Raw genomic sequence first — 19781 nt, forward strand, 5'->3', positions numbered from 1 at the left:
TTGGTCTAAATAGTGGCGTGACTTCAGAATCATCGTCAATTTCAGATGACACATCGGCCATCATTTTCAATGTCACGTCAGCATTTTGATCAGAATAGCTGAAAATTTAAAATTTGAGTAACAAAACCAAAATCCGAAAACTTAATTGACCGAAATAAAAAATGAAACAAGTTAATGGATTTTCTTAAAATATATTTTCTTAGTTTTATCGTAGCAATTGCCTATATTTAATTGTTGTAAAATTATATTTTTAATTATTAGTACTCACAAGTTTTCGAAACGCTGGTGTTTCTAGTTATTTATATAATTTAATGATCATAATGGAGTCAAAAATTCCGAAATTAAAATAAATTCTTTTTTTTTTGTTTGACCAAGAAATAAATAATAAATGATCCGGTGAATTAAATGTTCTAAACACAGTGTGGAAAAGAATACAAATAATTAATGTTCGTTTTGTCACCTTTTCTCAAGACAAGTAATATCGGGTTGTCCATAGACGATATGAGTTGACTATCGAGAGTCGGAGCCATCGACATGAAGAAATGTTTTAAAAATATTAATTATTATTATTATTATTTATAAATAAAACGAAAGCTTTAAATTTCTATTTTTTTATTATTTATATTTATATATAGGGACGAAGCAAGGAATTTTTGTTAGGGGGCAAAGAAAATTTTTCCAAAATAATTACTCATTGAAAATTTTAAATTATAAAAATAGTCGTCTCACATTTACTCACAAAAAACAGTATTTATTAGACATATATTTGTAAGAAAATTTAATTTTAAAAATAATAATAATAATTTAGTAAACATTAAATTTAAAAATTATAAATCGTTATTTAAAACAAAAAAAACAATAGTGTCAAATTTTCTAATACTGCATCCATTTGGAATAAATCAGGAATATTTTATTTCACATTGGGTGATTTTTTAAAAAAATGAATGACGAAAACTTGTGTGAGACGGTCTCACGGGTCGTATTTCTGAGACAGATATCTAATTCGGGTCATCCATGAAAAAATATTACTTTTTATGCTAAGAGTATTACTTTTTATTGTGAATATCAGTATAGTTGACCCGTCTCACAGATTAAGATCCGTAAGACGGTCTCACATGAGACTCACTAAAAATGAAATGGTTTTACTCATAATTTGTCTAATTATATTATGTCCACCCGGAAAACTATTTAAATTTTAATTTATTTTATCATATATGAAATTTATCCAACTTCAATAATATAATAATCCTATTTAATTTGAATACTTAATTTGGTTCCATCTCTATAAATATAAGGTCTAGCCTTTTATTTATAATCTACGGAAACACAAATTAAAATATTTATACAGAATACAACAGATGCTGCCGATTATTCATTATTATTAAAAAAATTATTCTACCACTGATCTTTCCTACAAATAAGTTTAAATAAGGGAAAATATAGTTGTATTTGTGTTCAGTCCTAAATTTTTTTTTTCTGCAATCAATGATTCATACTAAATATGTTTCTACACTAAACTCGTAGGTATTTTTTCGGATGAAATTCAGTACAGAACGTTGAAAATCTGGTATTAATATGTGATATTTGATAATTAACTGTTTTAGAAGTGATACAAAATATAAAATTTTGAGTATAAAATTGAAACAATTATATATGTATATATATTATACCGTACTCAAATATTTTATATCACATTTGAAAGATTATTTTTGTCTAACATAACCAGAACACAAATACAACTATGATATTAGACTATTAGAAATTTATTGATCATTTCTCTTTGAATAAGTAAAAAGAAATTGTAAAAAAAAAAAGATTATTAGATAAAATTTAATTATGTAAAGTATAAAATATGGATTTACCACCCCGATCGAAATTTGAGGGGCAGGTGTGGTTTGCCTCGGTCCCTGCAATTATATACAACATAGAATGTTCGTCATACCTATCTCTGTCCACGATTGACTCGTAATGTCTAAGAATAACTCAAATTATCACATGAATTTAACGACGAATTATGTTGTAATAATTTTAACGACGAATTATGTCTTGTTTTTGTTTTATGATCCTCATCCCATACTCTTCGGAAACAAGCCGGGTAAATCTAGTTGTTTGATATAATAATTGTTCATGTTGGTAAAACAATCGAAACATACAGATACTCGTGCCTATCACATAATCTAAAAAATTCAAGTTGCACTGTTACCGTCAATATATATAAATAATAGATAGTAAACAAGATATTTTCAATTTTAAATTTGTAAATATCCTGATTTGTCCCCTTAAATTAGTTTGATGGCTTGAGCATCACACAATATATGTATGTATATACGTATATATATATATATATATATATATATATGTTCATATAAATTTTCTAAAAATGTAAAACAAATAGATAGTAATAAAACGGCTTTGATTATTGGGAAAAGTAAAGTTTTTGGGAGTTCTCACGATGGACAGGGTAATGGAAATTGTAAGAGGTGAAAGTTCATTCAAATTAGTTTGTTAGTTATCATATACTGAATGAGTCAACATTTAGATATGAGTATGAACATACAAAAAGTAGGTGGTACCAAATTTCAATCGAGCAATTTGAAATCACAAAAAAACTTATAAATATCTTATGAGACGGTCTCACGAATCTTTATCAGTGAGACAGGTCAACCTTACCGATATTCACAATAAAAGTAATATTATTATCATAAAAAGTAATAATTTTTCATGGATAACCCAAATAAGAGATCTGTCTCACAAAACCGTCTCACACAAATTTTTACCAAAAACTTATGTTTTGTGAGACCAATCTCTGACTTGATTTAACTCATGAAAAATGTTATTTTTATAACAAAAATATTATGTTTCCCTACGAATATAGACTCGATCAACCCGTTTCACATATATAAATTTGTGAAATAGTCTCATAAGATATATACTAATTTAAAATTATTAAGAACACAAATGATTTTTTTTTCTTTTCGACTATGAGCTTTTGAAATTGTAATAAATTACGAGATATAATTCAAAATGTTTATTTAGATTCTTAGAAAAATATATTATATATTTAACAATTATAAGCTACTGAGATTTGCGAGGTTTTACAAAATAAAAAGTAAGGTAATGCCAATTTATAATTTTTTAATATTTATAAATCCGAAGTATTTATTTAAGATAAATTTAGTCAAGTGGACTCTAACTTACAAAAAGGGAATAAAACCAAGCTCCCCCATATCCATCATTCAAATTATACTCTAGCTGCTGCTGGTTGACTGAGTCATCATGATTTACCTCCTCTCACATTCCTGTCGGGCCGGGGATGAGGGGCGCCTAAGGTGAGCGATTTCACCTTTTGGAGCAATCATTCAAATTATACTTTCCGTGTACATTTCTTATTTCCAAGAATATTAATGTTGTTTTCAAAATTATATTTTTGTTAAAATGAAAAAGACTTGTTTGTTTTTTTCCAAAGAAAATTATTCTATATATTTATTCTTTTGACTTCTAAAGTAATTTTATGTCAAAATAATGATTTTAATTTACATGAGGGATATATATATATATATATATATATATATATATATATATATATATATAAATATAATAAATTTAATGATACTAAAATTAATATGTACGTCGCATTCGTGTTTATTTTTTTTATGGCCGAACTCGTTACTACAACAAAAGGCAAAATACAAAAGCGTGTTTTATGTCCTTTTCGGTCGGCACCACGCGAGTTGTCATTGTATCGTAAGTATACTTTATTCTCGATATTTTTGTGTGTAATAATAGCAATTAGCAGCACAAGTTGTTCGAGCCATACTAACCATGGCAATCGAGCATATAGCGACCATTGTCGATGAGTTGTAGTTAATTTGACACGAATAGTGGGATGAAATATCATATTCAAAACCTAATTGTAATAATTTTTTATCTAATCGAATTCAATCATAAATTTGAGTTGATGTATCAAGTTTAAAACCAAAATATAAGGATGAATATGGGGTGTGTGTGTGAGTTTTTCATCCCCATCACCGCCTCTGAATTGAATCCCCACCATTCATCTTCGCTTCTTTCAGGTTCGGAGAATCCTTGAAGCCATCGATATCAAATCTTCATCTCTCCGCTTCAAAATATTAATGGGGCGGAGCAAGGGCAAGTAAGGGAAATCTCCGAACTCAACATATCATCATCATCATCACCGGGATGCATGCAAAGATGGGATAATATCCTCATTTCCGTCCCAAATTATTTTGAGGATTCAAAAAAATCTTCGAACCCTATTAATTGTCCCACATCTGTTGGATAGATAACCTGGGAGTTGTATATATTGGCTTGAACAATCCTCCCCTTGAGCTATCTTTTGGGGTTGAGTTAAGTTCAAGTTCCAATCTTAACATGATATCAGAGCCCGGGTTCTACTGTTATGTGTTGGACTGCCTATAATTAGGCCACCCGTTCTGTCCATAATTGGGTCATTTGTAAACTCTACGCTCCAGATATTCATTCATGGGCATGAGAGGGGTGTGTTGATTGTCCCACATCGATTGGATAGATAACCTGAGAGTTGTATATATTGGCTTGGACAATCCTCCCCCTTGAGCTATCTTTTGGGGTTGAGTTAAGTTCAAGTTCCAATCTTAACATGATATCAGAGCCCGGGTTCCACTGTTATGTGTTGGACTGCCTATAATTAGGCCACCTGTTCTGCCCATAATTGGGTCATTTGTAAACTCTACGCTCCAGATATTCATTCATGGGCATGAGAGGGGTGTGTTGATTGTCTCACATCGATTGGATAGATAACCTGAGAGTTGTATATATTGGCTTGGACAATCCTCCCCCTTGAGCTATCTTTTGGAGTTGAGTTAAGGTTCAAATTCCAATCTTAACAAACCCAAAATTAGTTGTCAAACATATCTAGCTCCGTGTTTTTTTTGTGGAGAAAATTATAATCTCTACCTAATTGTAATATCAAGAATCTTTAATTTAAGTTCCATGCTCTCAAATTTGGTCAAAAAAGCACTAGGAATCATTCGGAGTTATCGAAGTTTGATTTTGAACACGCCATTCCATTAGAGAATGCAATTCCTAACCTACCCACAAATCATGATATCGAGTTTGATTATTTTGTTTCCTAATTCCTTTTTGAAAATCAATTCGGCAATGTTATTGTTCATGCGAACCTTACATTAGCTTCTAGAAAAAGTTGAGCTAAAGTCTTCGTGTAAAAGTTAGAAAAGGAAAAAACCAATCTAAAAAGAACAAATTAAAAAAAAAAACACACAGTTGGTCCATAGATTGAGTTGACTTGGTTTATCATCGTAAGCCTTCGTTTTCTCGGACACACGCATGCGTTCGTTTGATGGAACTCAGTGCCTAATGTAGCTTGAGTACAGGGTGCTATAGACCCTAGTCGAGGTCGAGGTCGAGGTCGAGGTCGAGTAAATATCGAATTATTTTATTTAAAATTTTAATTTTTTAAAAAATGAATATCAAATTATCGTAAATTACGTTAAGAAAGAGGAAAATTGATGTTTTGATTGATATTTTAAAAACTATTTAAGGAATCCATTTCTTTTAATTATAATAGTGTTGAGAACTCAAGCTTCAATTTTACCCGCGGTTAAGTCAAAAGTTCTAAAAAAGTCAAAAAACAATATATTTAGTGGCTAACCAAACAAACCTTTTAATTTGGTCCATCGATTTAATGGACTTAATTGGTCAAGAAAGGTAGCTAAGAGCGATCATCAATCGAAAAAGGTGAGAATATGTGTCAAATATATATATATATATATATATATATATATATATATATATATATATATATATATATATATAACAAGTTATTTAATGGCACCATATTTACTGAATTTATGTCGTAAAATGAAGGCCATTCACATTTCACAGTGAGTTCACTTATATGCTTTACCATTTTTGTTCTGAAAGTTGCGGATAAAATTTTCCTTTAAGATAAACTTGCTCGACATGTTGAGCCTCACATTACCGAATTTCTGCCAGAAAATTAAGGCCATTCATAGTGAATTCATATAGTTTTGAGAGAGTTCGGGAAGAAATTAAGACCATTCATAGTGAATTCATATAGCTTACCATTTTTTTAGAGAGTTCGGGAAGAAGAATGTTATAATTGAGTTTTGAACGTGAGACATCTTTCCGAATTCGAGATCTTAGTGTCAGATGACTAGATAAACTACGATTCATCTGGAGGTTGCGAATACATTTTTTGTTTAAGATAAACTTGTTTGACATGTTTAACTTCACAACATGAACTAAGGAAATGATTGACTAATTTATTTTATCGATTGAATTTAAATTTATTAGGAAATATAATCGATTTTTATTTATGATGAAATGAATATATGTGGTTGCTACCAGTGTTCTAAAAAGAGTCGATTAAGTGTGAGGCGTGAGAGAAAAGCTTTGTTTCTAACAAGTGTGCAAAAAGAAAACGATATTGATCATGTTAAGTGTGAAAAAAAATTAGATAAAATTTTATTTTTAAATTTTTATAAAATTTAATTATTAAATAATAAGTATGTAATAACAATTTTTTTTATTATAAAGAAAACATAAAGATATTTAAATAAAATTCGTCTAAAACCCTTCTTTTCTTTACGACTAAGATAAAATATTTGACCCAACATTTAACGGAAAAAGTTTTATTTGTGTACAAGTTATTGATTTATTTATATTTCTTAAAAAAGGTTTACATGAATTAGAAAGAAATGGAAAAATTCCGAAATCGTAAGATTAATATTGTATTTTTATATAACCCAATGATATAATGGGCCATATAACGTTGGGCCTTGTCACTATTAAGCTCTACTAGATATGGATTATACGAGAACCTTAAAAGATAATTTCTAACGTAAAACCTTATGTGAGACAGATTGTATTTTGTGAGACAGATTTCTTATTTGGATCATCCATGAAAAAATATTACTTTTTATGGTAAGATTATTGTTTTTTATTGTGAATATCGGTAGGGTTGACCTGTCTCACAGATAAAAATTCGTGAGATCGTATCACAAGAGACCTACTCAATTTCTAAATCTTATTCATTGGATATTCATTCTTACATAGAAGATTTTCATGAAGTTGTGTTATATTGAAGTTTATCGCGATATGTTTATGAATTGATCTGTTCTATTATATTCAATATAATATGAGTTTGGGGGGACTTGAATTTAATACAATAAGTTATATACTATTAAAAAAATTACATTATATTGTTCAACACAGTTATGCCTTACGAAATTTTAATACATAAAATTCATTTATAATAGAATTTACATCTATATGTTTAGCTAAATCTCGTTCAATATAGAGTGTCAAACAATCGGCAAGAAAATCACCCTCTATTTTATAAAAAACTTTTCCAAAAAATATTTGAAGTTTTTTTCCACTGATGAAATATTAAAAACTTTTTAAAATTACTTATATAAACATAGTCCAATTATCGATTCCTTAAAATTTTAAATTTAAAATATGACATTAATAATATATATGTTTATAAAATATAACGTAAACAGTAATTGTGAAGCTAAGGAAATTGGTGGGCTGGACTTTGACTTTATAAGTGGGCTGAAATTTTAATTAAGTATAAATAAAAACAAAAGAGGGCTAGGTTACAGGTACAGCCCTAAGCTGCATCCGTCCTATATCGATCCTAGCTAGATTCTTCAACGGGAAGATGATGGGAGAGACTGAAACGAACAACATTACGAAATATTAGAGATTAATTCGATGGTCCGAAAAGAAGAGAGACAACTTCGGGAGAAGTTGCGAACAAGATGGACCAAACTGGGTGTTAGAAAACTTGCAAGAACTATTAAAAAGATATGGTTTAAATTTAATTCTAATTTTTTTAATTAAACCAACCGGTAGTATTTGTTTAAGTGAAATTAAACTAAAATTTTATGTCTTTCATAGACTTTTCGTGCATTTCTTCTCAATTTATGCAATATAAGATGCAAATTTGGAGTGAAGGACGCTCCAACCAAGTGAAAATGACACAACATGCTTCTACTGATATGATACATAATAAGCAATTATTAAAAATGAAGTTATTTGGATACCAAAATACAAGAAAATATACAGAGTAACAGTTATTTCACGCAAACCATTTGTAAGACAAAAAAAAATCACATGAGTCTCGAGAGCTAGCTTCTCCAATGACCAATATCATAGACGGGCCGGACTGGACCGGAAACGAGCGACTCAAGGCTCCATCATGGGACCTAGAGTGGTGACAGCATCAACCACAGTGAAGAAAATCTTGTCTTCTCCAATCAAGTTGGTGAACTCAGATGCATAGAGCTTGTCGAGCACCACCTGCCCCGGATTTGCTAAAACTACCTGCATCAACGTACATGCATGGGAATGATTAATCGATGGATTGACTTACATAATTTTTCGAGTTTCTGCTGTTAGAAAATAAACTGAGATTTAAACATAAATCTAAATCAATGATCATATCCATTATTATTTATTTTACACTGATATTCTCCTACTTTATTCATATGACAAAAATAAAGGACATGTCATATATATTAAAATCCATCTAACTAAAAATAAAGAAAAAAAACATTCAATATTTCAAAATTAGAGGATAAAACCAAAAGCTAGCTCAAGGGGAGAGGATTGTCCAAGATCATATATACAACTTCCAGGTATTTTATCCAACCGACGTGGAACAAATAATAGAGACTAAATTATATCAACGTCGATGTTGAAGCGAAAAAGTCCTTACGTGACATTTCTATTATTAAATACTGAATTTTTTGTTGGCTACTGTCTTTAAGGTGTTCCTCCTCTTCATCAGTCAGCAATCTCAGTATCCTGTAAAAACAAGTGTATCTTCATTTGTACTCAGCCAAATCCCACGTCAAAATAATTACATTCTTTGATTGCAACGACCAGGCAAAATTATAAAAAGACTAGGACTCATCTATACATACCTCTCCCTGATGTAATTGGAGTTTGAAAAATAGATTGCGGAATCAACTCTCACAATCAGAAGTCCAGGAATTTTAGTGGCTTCCGGATGTTCTTGAATGCTCCGGTAGATCGAAGTTGTCGGGATTTTCCCAAGCACCGCAGTTCGAGGCCTAGTAACTGGAGAAGAATCTTAGCAATTGATAGAGCAACCTGTATGTCACATTCTTACAAGTTAAAAACTATCAGTATCAAGGCGAAATTTCAATATACCCTGAGGTTGCACCAAAAGTTAACAGTTCTTCTCACATATGGATAAAAAGATATATTTTTTGGGAAATGCCGGATAATAAGCCGGATATCATCTCATTTCCCCAGTATCAGATATAAGCAACAGAAACAATGGCTAGGATTATTGTGTGTCTTACTGCGATCAGAAGACCAATCTCAACCGAGACGAAAACAACCCCAAAGAATGCTCCCATACAAGCCATGAAATCGAATTTGTCGATCTTCCATATAACTATCATAGCTTGAAGGTCGAACATGCCCGCCACAGCTGATATGATAATCGCGGCTAAAATTGTGTTGGGCGTGTACTTAAAAAGTGGGGTGATCACAAAAAGAGTAAGCAAGACAATGCAAGACATGACAATGTTCGACACAGGCGTCTTGCATCCAGCCATGTAGTTCACAGCAGAGCGTGAGATGGCCCCTGTCAAGAAGTCTGAAGATAAAAAACTCGCAGGCTAGCTTGAGGTAAAATTGGTTCTCATGATGAAAGAATTGGTCAATATATATTTTGTTTATATTACAATTGTCATCTCTTTATATGTGTTCAGATAAATATAAAAGATCTACCAGCGGCTAGGTAGCACGATGTCATCGAGCCAACGATGTTCATCGATCCTAGCGCGACCATTTCTTTGTTTCCATCTAAGTGGTAGTCTTTCATTGATGCAAAGGTTCTACCAATAGCCACAGCTTCCTGTGAGAAGTAAAATCTTTTAGCTAGCTTTATGAATCTTGATACTCAAACGAGTATGTTATGCCTTTTCTTCTTACCGTCAACGCGACCATCCCCGCAACCACACCGATCTTAAAACCTTTGCCAAGATAGGTTCCTGAGAAATATATTTCGTGCAGAGAAGAAGGATTTATGCCTTGTTCAATGTGGCGCACCTATACATACATATTCGGAGTAAAAAATTAATTAGTTATTTTTACATAAACAAATGATGGATTGTAATTAGCGTTTGACATCTATAGCTATTGAATACTTACAATTTGAACGCCTTTCTTGTCTGCACGAGTGATGTAAACAAAGAAGGTTGAAATGATAACTGAAAGCATTGGAGCTATAGCAGAAATCCAAAACAATTTCTTCTTCTTTTTCCCCTGATTCGACAAAATTGATCAGAATGAAATTCATGTAAAACGATGAACTTGCATGCAGTCTGGAGACAATATGAATTAGAGGGATTGATTTCTCACAATGTATTTGGCAAGGAGTAGGAAAGCCAAGAATGCAACTCCTATCACAACCGTCTCCCAGTTCCACTATAAAACAAGAAGAAATAATAAGCTTCAAAGAGTAAATAAACGTTCATCTGTATTCTGTTGAAAAAGTGTACTGCTTATTTTGAATAAGAACCTAAAGCTCACCCCATGGTGCACATTAGACCACACTGATTGCATCACAGAAACTATGTCGGTTTTCTTGGTGAAGTTCTTTACACCAAGCAAGCCTTTGAGCTGTTGAAGTCCAATAGTAATGGCTGCCCCAGCCATGATTCCAACTATGGCAGCATGAGAAAGGAAATCAACCAAGAATCCCAGCCTGAATAAGAACACGAATACAACAGTACTTATGTTTTTTTAGGGTGAGCCCAGAAGATCAAAATGAAGAAACTGGCAGGTGACTGTTGTTTACGCTTTTTTACCGGAAGAAACCTAGTACAAACTGAGTGACTCCTGCAAAGAACGTAGCTGTAAACGCAAGACGTCGATACTCGTATTTGTTTTTGGGATCAATCTCATTCTGAAGCAGATTTCCAAGCAAGATAGACACCACGGCTACTGGACCAATGGCAATCTCTCTAGAGCTACCCATGAAAGCATAAATCAGGGGACAAACGAAACTACTATCTGCAATTTCGTTCAAAAGTTTTCAGGCAATCTAATGACAATATTTTTCATGCATTCCTAAAAAAAGCCCCTTCCTCTGAAAGATATATCATTCATAATGCGACTTACACAGCCCATATTGCGGATCCAGATTAGCAAGTTTTGAATACGCAATGTCCTGAGGGATGCACAGACTTGCAATGGTAAACCCTGCAATAAGATCACCTTTGAGCTTGGAAAGGTTATAGCTTCGCCCCCATTCAAGAATGGGGAAAACGGATTGTATTCCCAGCAATAGTTTCTTCGACTTCGTTTGGTTCTTGAAAACGCGAAGCGGTTCATCATGGAAAAACGTCTCCTTCAACGTATGTGTGAATTCCTTAAGAAGGCTTTGCTTTGGCGGTGCTCCCACCTTGTGAACGTACGGGAAGTTATCAGAATGGCGGCGCGAAGAAGCAACACTCGCAACATCCACCCCATCCAAGACTCGATTGCTACTCATTGTGGTCCAAGAAAGAGACTATCTCTGCACGCACAAATAAAGAATCTTCGGCATTCAATAAATCAAAACAGCAGCTAGTTAAGAATCTATGTCAACTTGTATTTACAGTCCTTTCTTTAACTCTTTCTGCAGCTTCTCCTTGCCGCAATGGAGCTGAATGACTTTGCCAGCCTTGGTTTTCTTGAATTTATAAATATTCGCCGCAAGCCAACGTGAATCGGATCGGAGGAGAATATTCATGCGGAAAAAGAATGGGATGAAAAACGATTCAATTAAAAATGAGAAAAATATCTGATAATGAAATTAATATGTATGGATATTAATATGCATGGCCCGTTCTACATTTTTTTTAAAAAAATTATTTCTTTTTATTTGTTATAATTATTATTGAATAGAAAATTTGTATATTTATGCAATTTTAGTAAATAAAATATTAAAGTGTAATGTATGGAAATTCAACGTGCTGACTTGTGGATGAAAACTTAAGATCATCTCTCATTCATTGATTATGAAATATTAATTTAAACTCGAAATATCAATTTCCAACGAGCTATTCAATACTAATTTTAAAGCAATAATTGCTAGCTATTCTCCAATTAAATGAATATAAAATTTTGTAATATCCTTCATTAAAAAATGGAGTCAAAAGATCACAAAATCAAAATAATTGAGGTGAGTTAAATGTTCTAACAAACAAAAGCTTCCGTCAAAGTGTGGAAATAATACAAATAGTTAATGTTTGTTTTTTGCCACGTTTTCTCTACAGAATTATTATAGGTGGTTCTCACAAGGACCCATACAATGAGTTGACTATCGAGTACCAACAAAAAATTAGAAATAATATATTTTTTTACAAAAATAAAACGACCCTCTTAAAAATGGAAAAGGAAAAAAAATAACTAATATATAATAATAAGATAGAATAATTGTTGCTATGTAAAGCTTCTTTTTCTCCCACACACGTATGCATTTGATGTTACTTAGCATAGCTAAGTATGGGGTGCAATAGACCCTAATCGAGCTCCTCGAGCATGAGCTCGATCAAGCGGTTTTACTGAAGCTCGAGCTTGAGCTTGAGTTCGACTCGAGTTAATGTTAAGTTACTTGAATCGATCTCGGATTTTAATTTTTTTTTCTAATAGAGAAACTTTTAACATTTTTTAAAAAGGAATATTAGGGTATGCAATTTATATGGTTGATAATATACTGATTACAATTATATTAAATTATGTATTAGCATGTATAATGTATCCTTCTAATGTCATACACTGAATTTTTTAAAATTATTTCATTCGATATTTTGCTTCAGTAATGCAATTATCAAAACGTTCCAGTGGGACGAACCCATCAATTTTTAGTTATATTTGACGAGATAGATTAAGAAATTATCGATCCAACTTGACAAATCTGACCTTTTTTTAGTAGCTCTTAGACTAAGTAAGAGCCATCATTATAACTGAATATATAACCATGACATTCTTTTAAATTTATCGTATAATCCATATTTAGATATATATATATATATATATATATATATATATATAGCTAAATATGTGTTACACCTGAAGTCTCCTTTTATGATTCTACATATCCTAATCATCTTATGATTCTACATATTTTTATTTTAAATTCAGATTTATCAATTAATCAATTTTTTTTTATTAAATTATAACACGAATATTATTCGTGATATAACATAGACGAACTTCCTATTCAAGATGTTAGCTTCTTGCTTGTGGAGGTTTCACCGGTTTAGAGTTTGAGAGTGGCATGAGATCAGTGGTAGGAAATTAGAGTTGTCGAACGGATGGACCTGTCAAAAACCCATCTCTTGGTCAGTTGAAAATTCATTAAGTCAGTCTAATCTAAGAGTAGGTCTCTTGTAAAACGGTCTCACGAATATTTATTTGTGAGACGGGTCAATCCTATCGATATTCACATTAAAATAACCAATATTCAAAATAAAAAGTAATAATATTAGCATAAAAAACAATATTTTTTCATGGATGACTCAAATAACTGATATTCACAATAAAAAAGTAATACTCGTAGCATAAAAAATAATATTTTTTCATGAATGACCCAAATTCTCACAAATCTTTATCTTTGATTTCATGGAAAATCCAAATAAGAGATCCGTCTTTTAAAATACGATATGTGAAACCATTTATCACAAGTTTTTGTCATGTCCACGCAACAAATATACATATATTTTCTTACAAAAATGGAAAACACTGATTTTTTTTAAGTTTCTCCTCGGCTTCAATCTTAGTTCCCTCGAGATCATAATGTTACAAAAAAAAAAATCTAATAACAGTGACGATAAATGAATTCGTAAAGATAAAGCAGCAATCAAAACAAGTATGTTGTTTACAGTATGATTATCGTGCAAAAGAAAGCATAACCAAACCGATGCCTGTAACGTATACAATTTCCTTAAAATAGATTTGTGCCCCTCCAGTATGTGCTTCGAGGTTCCAGCGGACGTCTGCTTGTCAAGATACAATAGGTAGACCAGCAGTGATGTCGCATGAATCACTATGCTAGCGAAAAAATAGTACCTGAACTTTATCAACGGACGAAGTAGGAGTAGAGGTGCAAGAAGCAAGCAGCATCAGAGACATAGGAAAAAGTGGATTTCTGTGTGTCTTTTAGGCTTGGCACATCCTCAAATTTATACATGTCAATACCAGCCATACGAAAGGCCTTATTTGCCATAAAAATGGCAGACGAAGCATTAAATCAAGCTTTTTCCAGTTTAAATCGGGCTCATGATTTGCATCCTTGTCTTGACGTGCGCAAAAGAAAATCTCTTACCAATCATTATTACACTTCCATAAAACGTAACACAATATAAACTTACAAACTCACATTTCCAAATTTTCCTTCGAAAAACCCGTAAACCTCACAGACCAATATCTTTAATCCAACCCATGGTTCTCGTCCACACCGGCAATACATGGGTATAAATACTCCGGATGCAGTGTCGTTTGCCAATAATGTGCCGTAAAAAGTTCAGCGGCAGGAGAATGCTGCTCTGATTTGCTCTTCGATTTCTCAAATTGGCCAAGCTTTCGCTCCGGTAATGTATCAATGCAGATTGTGCTATTTTGATTTGTTACATTTCTCATTCATTCGATCTTCTGTAAGAAATTTGAGTTTCTGTGATGTCATTTTTGGGATTCGATTTGGATTACTGTAATTTTTCATTGTTTCTGCGCTTGGAATCTGTAAAAATTGTTTTTTTTGTTCTTTCAAAACCTTTTCAGTCGCAGGAAAATCCAATAATGGCGCGCATAATACATATGGATGTAAACTAGAATTCTACGTACAGGTATAGACCTAAAATTTTTAAATCTATGCTTAGCTACAGCTACTGCTTGAAATTTCTATTTCGGTCGAATTTTTTAGATGTTTCTGTTATGATTTTACTAATTTCGCATGCTTCCATGGGGCTTTTGTTGATGAAGATTTCGAAATTAAGTTTACCCGCGACTCAGAATCTCGAGGTTTCAGTGCAGAGAACGAAATACATTGAGTTTTCCTGAATTTGCTATAATATTGATTTCTATTATTAGTTAATTGCAGAGCATTTCTATGGAAAATCAGCGCAATTCCAAAGTCCGTAACTGAAATCATTAGACGGCGTCTCATGATCAACGTGCCGAATTTCGTCGGCGGTCGCCGCTTTCACCACTCGCCTTTGTGTCCAATTCTGGATTACGCATCTGACAGTTCGGATTCTCCATCTCCGCTGATGAAGTACCTGTGCTGCGGCGATAGGCGCCGCTGTCCTATACTCACCGGTGTTCGCTATGCTTCTTAAGGTCGAGGAGTATGTTCTCGTTATGGACGGAATTCCGGTGCCGAAATCCAATAAAGGCGGACGATCGAGAGTAAGATCAACTCTGACATCATTGAGTTTGAATTCTACTTCTTTGTCACAGCCAGGTGGTGTCGGGGCCGAGAATGGCAGTTCCAGCAAGGCGGAAATTAGCCGTCATTGGGAGGAATATGGCATATGCCGCTTGGGTTCCAAACTCCGGGTCAACAATCTCTCTGAATCAAAAGTATAATAATCTAATGGTTCTCATTCCTTTTAAAAAAAATCTAATGGTTCTTATTTTCTTACAATATTTATTCATTGTTTCTTATACTTTGAGAGGAAGAGTACCTAAAATTCATCCGCAAAAGTGTTATTTTTAGGATACACGGAATAAATTCTTTATTGACTTCGGCTTCAATTTCAACAGTGCCTCCTCCTCGTTTCTCTGGCATGAACAAGCTTGAGGTATGAAAGATACATATTTTTTTATATCTTTTTCCTTTACTTTTCTTGCCAAATATCATATCTTCCATATTTGGCCAACTGTTGAATTTCACATCTTTATACCACAAGATTTCTTGTGCGTTCGTGATACTTTAGCAATTTTCTTTCTAATAGATCTTCAAGCCGTACATCAGTTCCAGTGGATCAAGCTCATCGTCACATGGCAAGAAAAGCTCTTCAGTTAAATAAACCATCGCCTCCTCCGCTGCAGCAGCCCTCTCATTGCCGACACCACCTAAATCAATGGCCTCATCGACATCTACTCTCGAAATCAAACCCAGTTCTGTATCCATCGACGATGGCAAAGTCCCAAATCCTGCCCTTTCATATTCAAATTGGTCACCTCTGGATGATGGAATTGAGGTAAGTGAAAGAAAATGGAATCCCTCGAAGGAAGATTTGGAGGCTCAGATACAAAAAGTTCTGTACGGTACTGGTTCGACAAAAAGATTGGCTTTGTTTGTCAATATCTGCACTGACTGATTGCTTGATGGGGTCCTCATTTTGCTAAAGAAATACTAGTTTATGATTCACCATTCTTGACACTCTGATTTAGCTGGTAAAATTGTTGAGATTTTGTGGTACCATTTTTACTAGTTTTTTAGCCCACAATATGGCTGTGAGATAGAGGTATAGTTGAATACTACAAACAATGAATAGCAAGTATAGTAATCTGATAACCTGTCGATTGTTTCCTGACTGTATAAACGGGACGATTTTCTCTGATGCATGAATTCAAGCACATATTGGCACCTATTGATGATGAGACAGGTTTAAAATTCAAAAGATTTTTTATTGATAAATGTTCTCAACAATCGTTAAGATTGCTTCATCGCGAAAATTATGTTTGTTGTCCTGATGGTATGGGTGACAATTGTTGGGAAATCGGACTTGAGTCGAGTGAATAAGAATCGAGGCTTGAACTACATATATGTGGAACGAGCGGGGGGCTGTCAATGCCAGGTTTTCGAGAATATTGATATGTAGTCTATTCCCTCAATTCATACTCATCAAAGGTACTAAAACATTCTCGATTTATTTGATTCAGTGCTATCTGTTTCTGTTCTATTTTTTGTTTCCTAAAAAAGTGATAACTTTGAGCCTTGAGGTATTCATTATGTTAGTTCTCCCACGTCGGTTGGATAAAATTCTTTGGACTGGTATATATGGGATTGGACAATACTCCCCTCTCGAGCTAGTTTTTGGGATTGACTTAGGTCCAAGTTCCGATCTTTTAACATGGTATTAGAGCCAAGTTTTGGGTTGAGTTAGACCATCCATTAAACTAGCTTTGTTTAATGTTTGAGGTTTTCAATTATTTAACATATTCTGATAATCTAAAGTAGTAAATTGTGCTTGAATGGCTATCATTTTTTCTTATCGAGTCCCAAAGCACATATACGTTAGAAAGATGTGTTTTATAGAAACTAATATTTAACCCGTGCGATGCACGTGATGATATTATTAAAAATTAGTGAAAAATGAATAGATATTTAAATTTTAAAAAATAATATATTTATAAAAAATAAAAAAATTCGTTAATTTAAAAAAATTTCTTAAATATAACGCGTGTTGATTAATTTTTTGGCTAATAATCACTATCATATATCAAAATTTTAGATTGTGTTAGCCTAAGGCAATTACATGATGCTTATCGTGTTTAGTGTATTGATGTCGACCACCAACCTTAATACATATTTAATTATTTAATTTTCGAGAAGCTATATATTATTATTTTTTAACATGTGATAAAAAAATATTTTTAAATCACATTCAATAAAATTAATGAGAAATACTTTTTTAAAAATTAAGTAATTTTGTCTAAATCCACATTCATAAATAATTTTGTGACATGACATGTGTTTGATGCATTTAATGATAACAATAATTGTTTCATCAATATCTTTGTCATGGGTTGTGCTTTTATTTACGAAATCTCTTCATAATATACACAACAACCTATTGTTCCGAATGGAAAATGAAACTTGTGATCATAAGTAAATTATGTATAAATCAGAAATTTTATTTTATTAACATTTACTATGTGTATTCAATAACAATGCCAATAAATTTTATAAGGTCTCTTCTAATAATATGCTTACTTTCTTTAGAATTGGTTTGATCATTTCCATTATGAGACATTTTATATTATCATGTATCCGTGAACTTTGTAATATATAAGAAACTTATCACGTTAGTAATACGTAATAATTAAAAGTTGTACAAATAGCAAAATAATATTTTTTACTTTTCGATCATAAAAGATATATTTGAAACTTAATGTCTCGTTGTTCTCGTTGTTTCCATATGTATGTAGTTCATAACGAAGAACGATCTAAATTTAAAACGAACATTACTTGAAGGATTCAACTCATATATGATGCTGAAAAGAGAAGTCGTTTCATAATTCAATTTTGGAATAGATAAATTTAGTAATTTAAATAGAATAAAACTGGTTCATAATATAATATGCAATATTGCGTTTTTTATAATTTAAAATTCAAATAAGACATCACAATGGGACAAAAATTATATATTGAATGCTTCTGACAGAATTATAGCATACATTAACTATTTCCAATTATGGAAATCTCGAATTTCTTGCATTGGATATCAAACATTTCTGATTATTGAGGGGTACTATACATGTTTATTGAGAGTAATTTAATGTCCATTTGAAACTCTTTTGAATCTACCTTTTTTAATTTTCTTGTGCTCTCTTATTTGAATTTTTAAGAAGACATATGGTTTTGGAAGAAAATTACAATGTATTAATTCTTTCAAATTAAGGTAATTTCGAAATAATATGTATTTGGGATAAAAAAAAATTATGATTATTAAGTGATAACTTAATGTCTATTGAAAAACCTTGTTGTAGTGATAACTTTTAACACTCGACCAATTTTATTTTTAGAAAAATTAAATAAACTAATTAAATATTGTATTTCTTTTTTAGTAAGTAATTTGGGTAGGAAATTAATTAAAATAGCAAAATGTATTTTTTGAATAAATTTACATCATTAGTGATACCGAACATTGCAATCATTTGTATTTTAAATTTATTTATACAGTTTTTAATTAAACTGATTGATATAATCAATGCAAAATATTTAATATAGTTTACGTTTTCAATAGAGTTTAGTTTTAATTTGAGTAAAAATATAAAAAAAAACATATAATACATAAATTACATTTGAATTAATATAAAAATTAGTTAAATTCAAAATTGAATTAAGTGAATTGATACAATCAATGGAGCATTGGTTGAAGTGATAATTTATTGCAGTACACATATGTCAATATTTTCTTTTTTTATAAATGACATTTTGACGGGAAATTATTATTTTTAGCAAAAACTCTGCTTTTATATATATATTGATGATAGGTTTCATTGATTCCAGTTTCATTAACTTGTTTCACACAATAAGAACAACAATTTTCCTTTGTTGAATCGAGTTTTGTTCTACTGAACTGGGTTCTGGTTCGAGTTTATATTTTGCTCTGCTCTCACATCGATTGGTCTTCGCTGCTTCTAACGTGTTGGTGACAAGCAGGACTTTGTCCACGGAAATGAGGAACTTGTACCTACAAATTTCATTCAAGAAGAGTATATATCATTTTTAATCTACTTCATATTTATAAATATGGAAATGTTATTGGAACGGAACCATGTCTAATCCTTTAGATCGTATATTAATTTACTAGTTTTTTTTTTTAAAAAAGAAAAATCTTCCTTGCTATTTCATATTACTCAATGAGACTCAACTAGATTGAATTGACAAGATTAGTAACGTATCCGAAACCGAATTTGAATTGAATCGGATTAAAATAGGTCTGAATCTATTTTCAAGTAATCCAATCTGATTCAAC

The 19781-nt window shown here is 31.9% G+C and overlaps 1 protein-coding gene and 1 long non-coding RNA gene across 10 annotated transcripts; one reads left to right on the top strand and one right to left on the bottom strand.

Annotated features, from left to right (window-relative positions):
* Window positions 1-8767: 8767 nt before the first annotated feature.
* LOC140840626 (high affinity sulfate transporter 2-like) lies at window positions 8768-11807 on the bottom strand. The gene is made up of 10 exons (XM_073207807.1): window positions 11209-11807; window positions 10896-11100; window positions 10618-10792; window positions 10447-10512; window positions 10237-10350; window positions 10018-10134; window positions 9814-9940; window positions 9381-9667; window positions 8976-9165; window positions 8768-8856 (listed from the first exon to the last, which is right to left on the bottom strand). The coding sequence occupies exons 1-9, from the start codon at window positions 11579-11581 to the stop codon at window positions 9031-9033; spliced, it is 1599 nt and encodes a 532-aa protein (XP_073063908.1). The 5' UTR covers window positions 11582-11807; the 3' UTR covers window positions 8768-8856; window positions 8976-9030.
* A 2680-nt stretch (window positions 11808-14487) lies between these two features.
* On the top strand, window positions 14488-16637 carry LOC140841949 (uncharacterized). Of its 9 annotated transcripts, none has more exons than XR_012120283.1 (5): window positions 14488-14668; window positions 14857-14915; window positions 15160-15651; window positions 15788-15872; window positions 16026-16637. It is a non-coding gene; the product is annotated as an uncharacterized lncRNA (long non-coding RNA). The 9 variants fall into 9 exon arrangements; XR_012120282.1 differs by having other exon boundaries at window positions 15170-15651; XR_012120285.1 differs by having other exon boundaries at window positions 14488-14663; window positions 14851-14915.
* The last annotated feature ends 3144 nt before the right edge of the window (window positions 16638-19781 follow it).

The sequence above is a fragment of the Primulina eburnea genome, chromosome 9 (assembly GCF_022965805.1).
Source record: "Primulina eburnea isolate SZY01 chromosome 9, ASM2296580v1, whole genome shotgun sequence".
Lineage (NCBI taxonomy): Eukaryota > Viridiplantae > Streptophyta > Magnoliopsida > Lamiales > Gesneriaceae > Primulina > Primulina eburnea.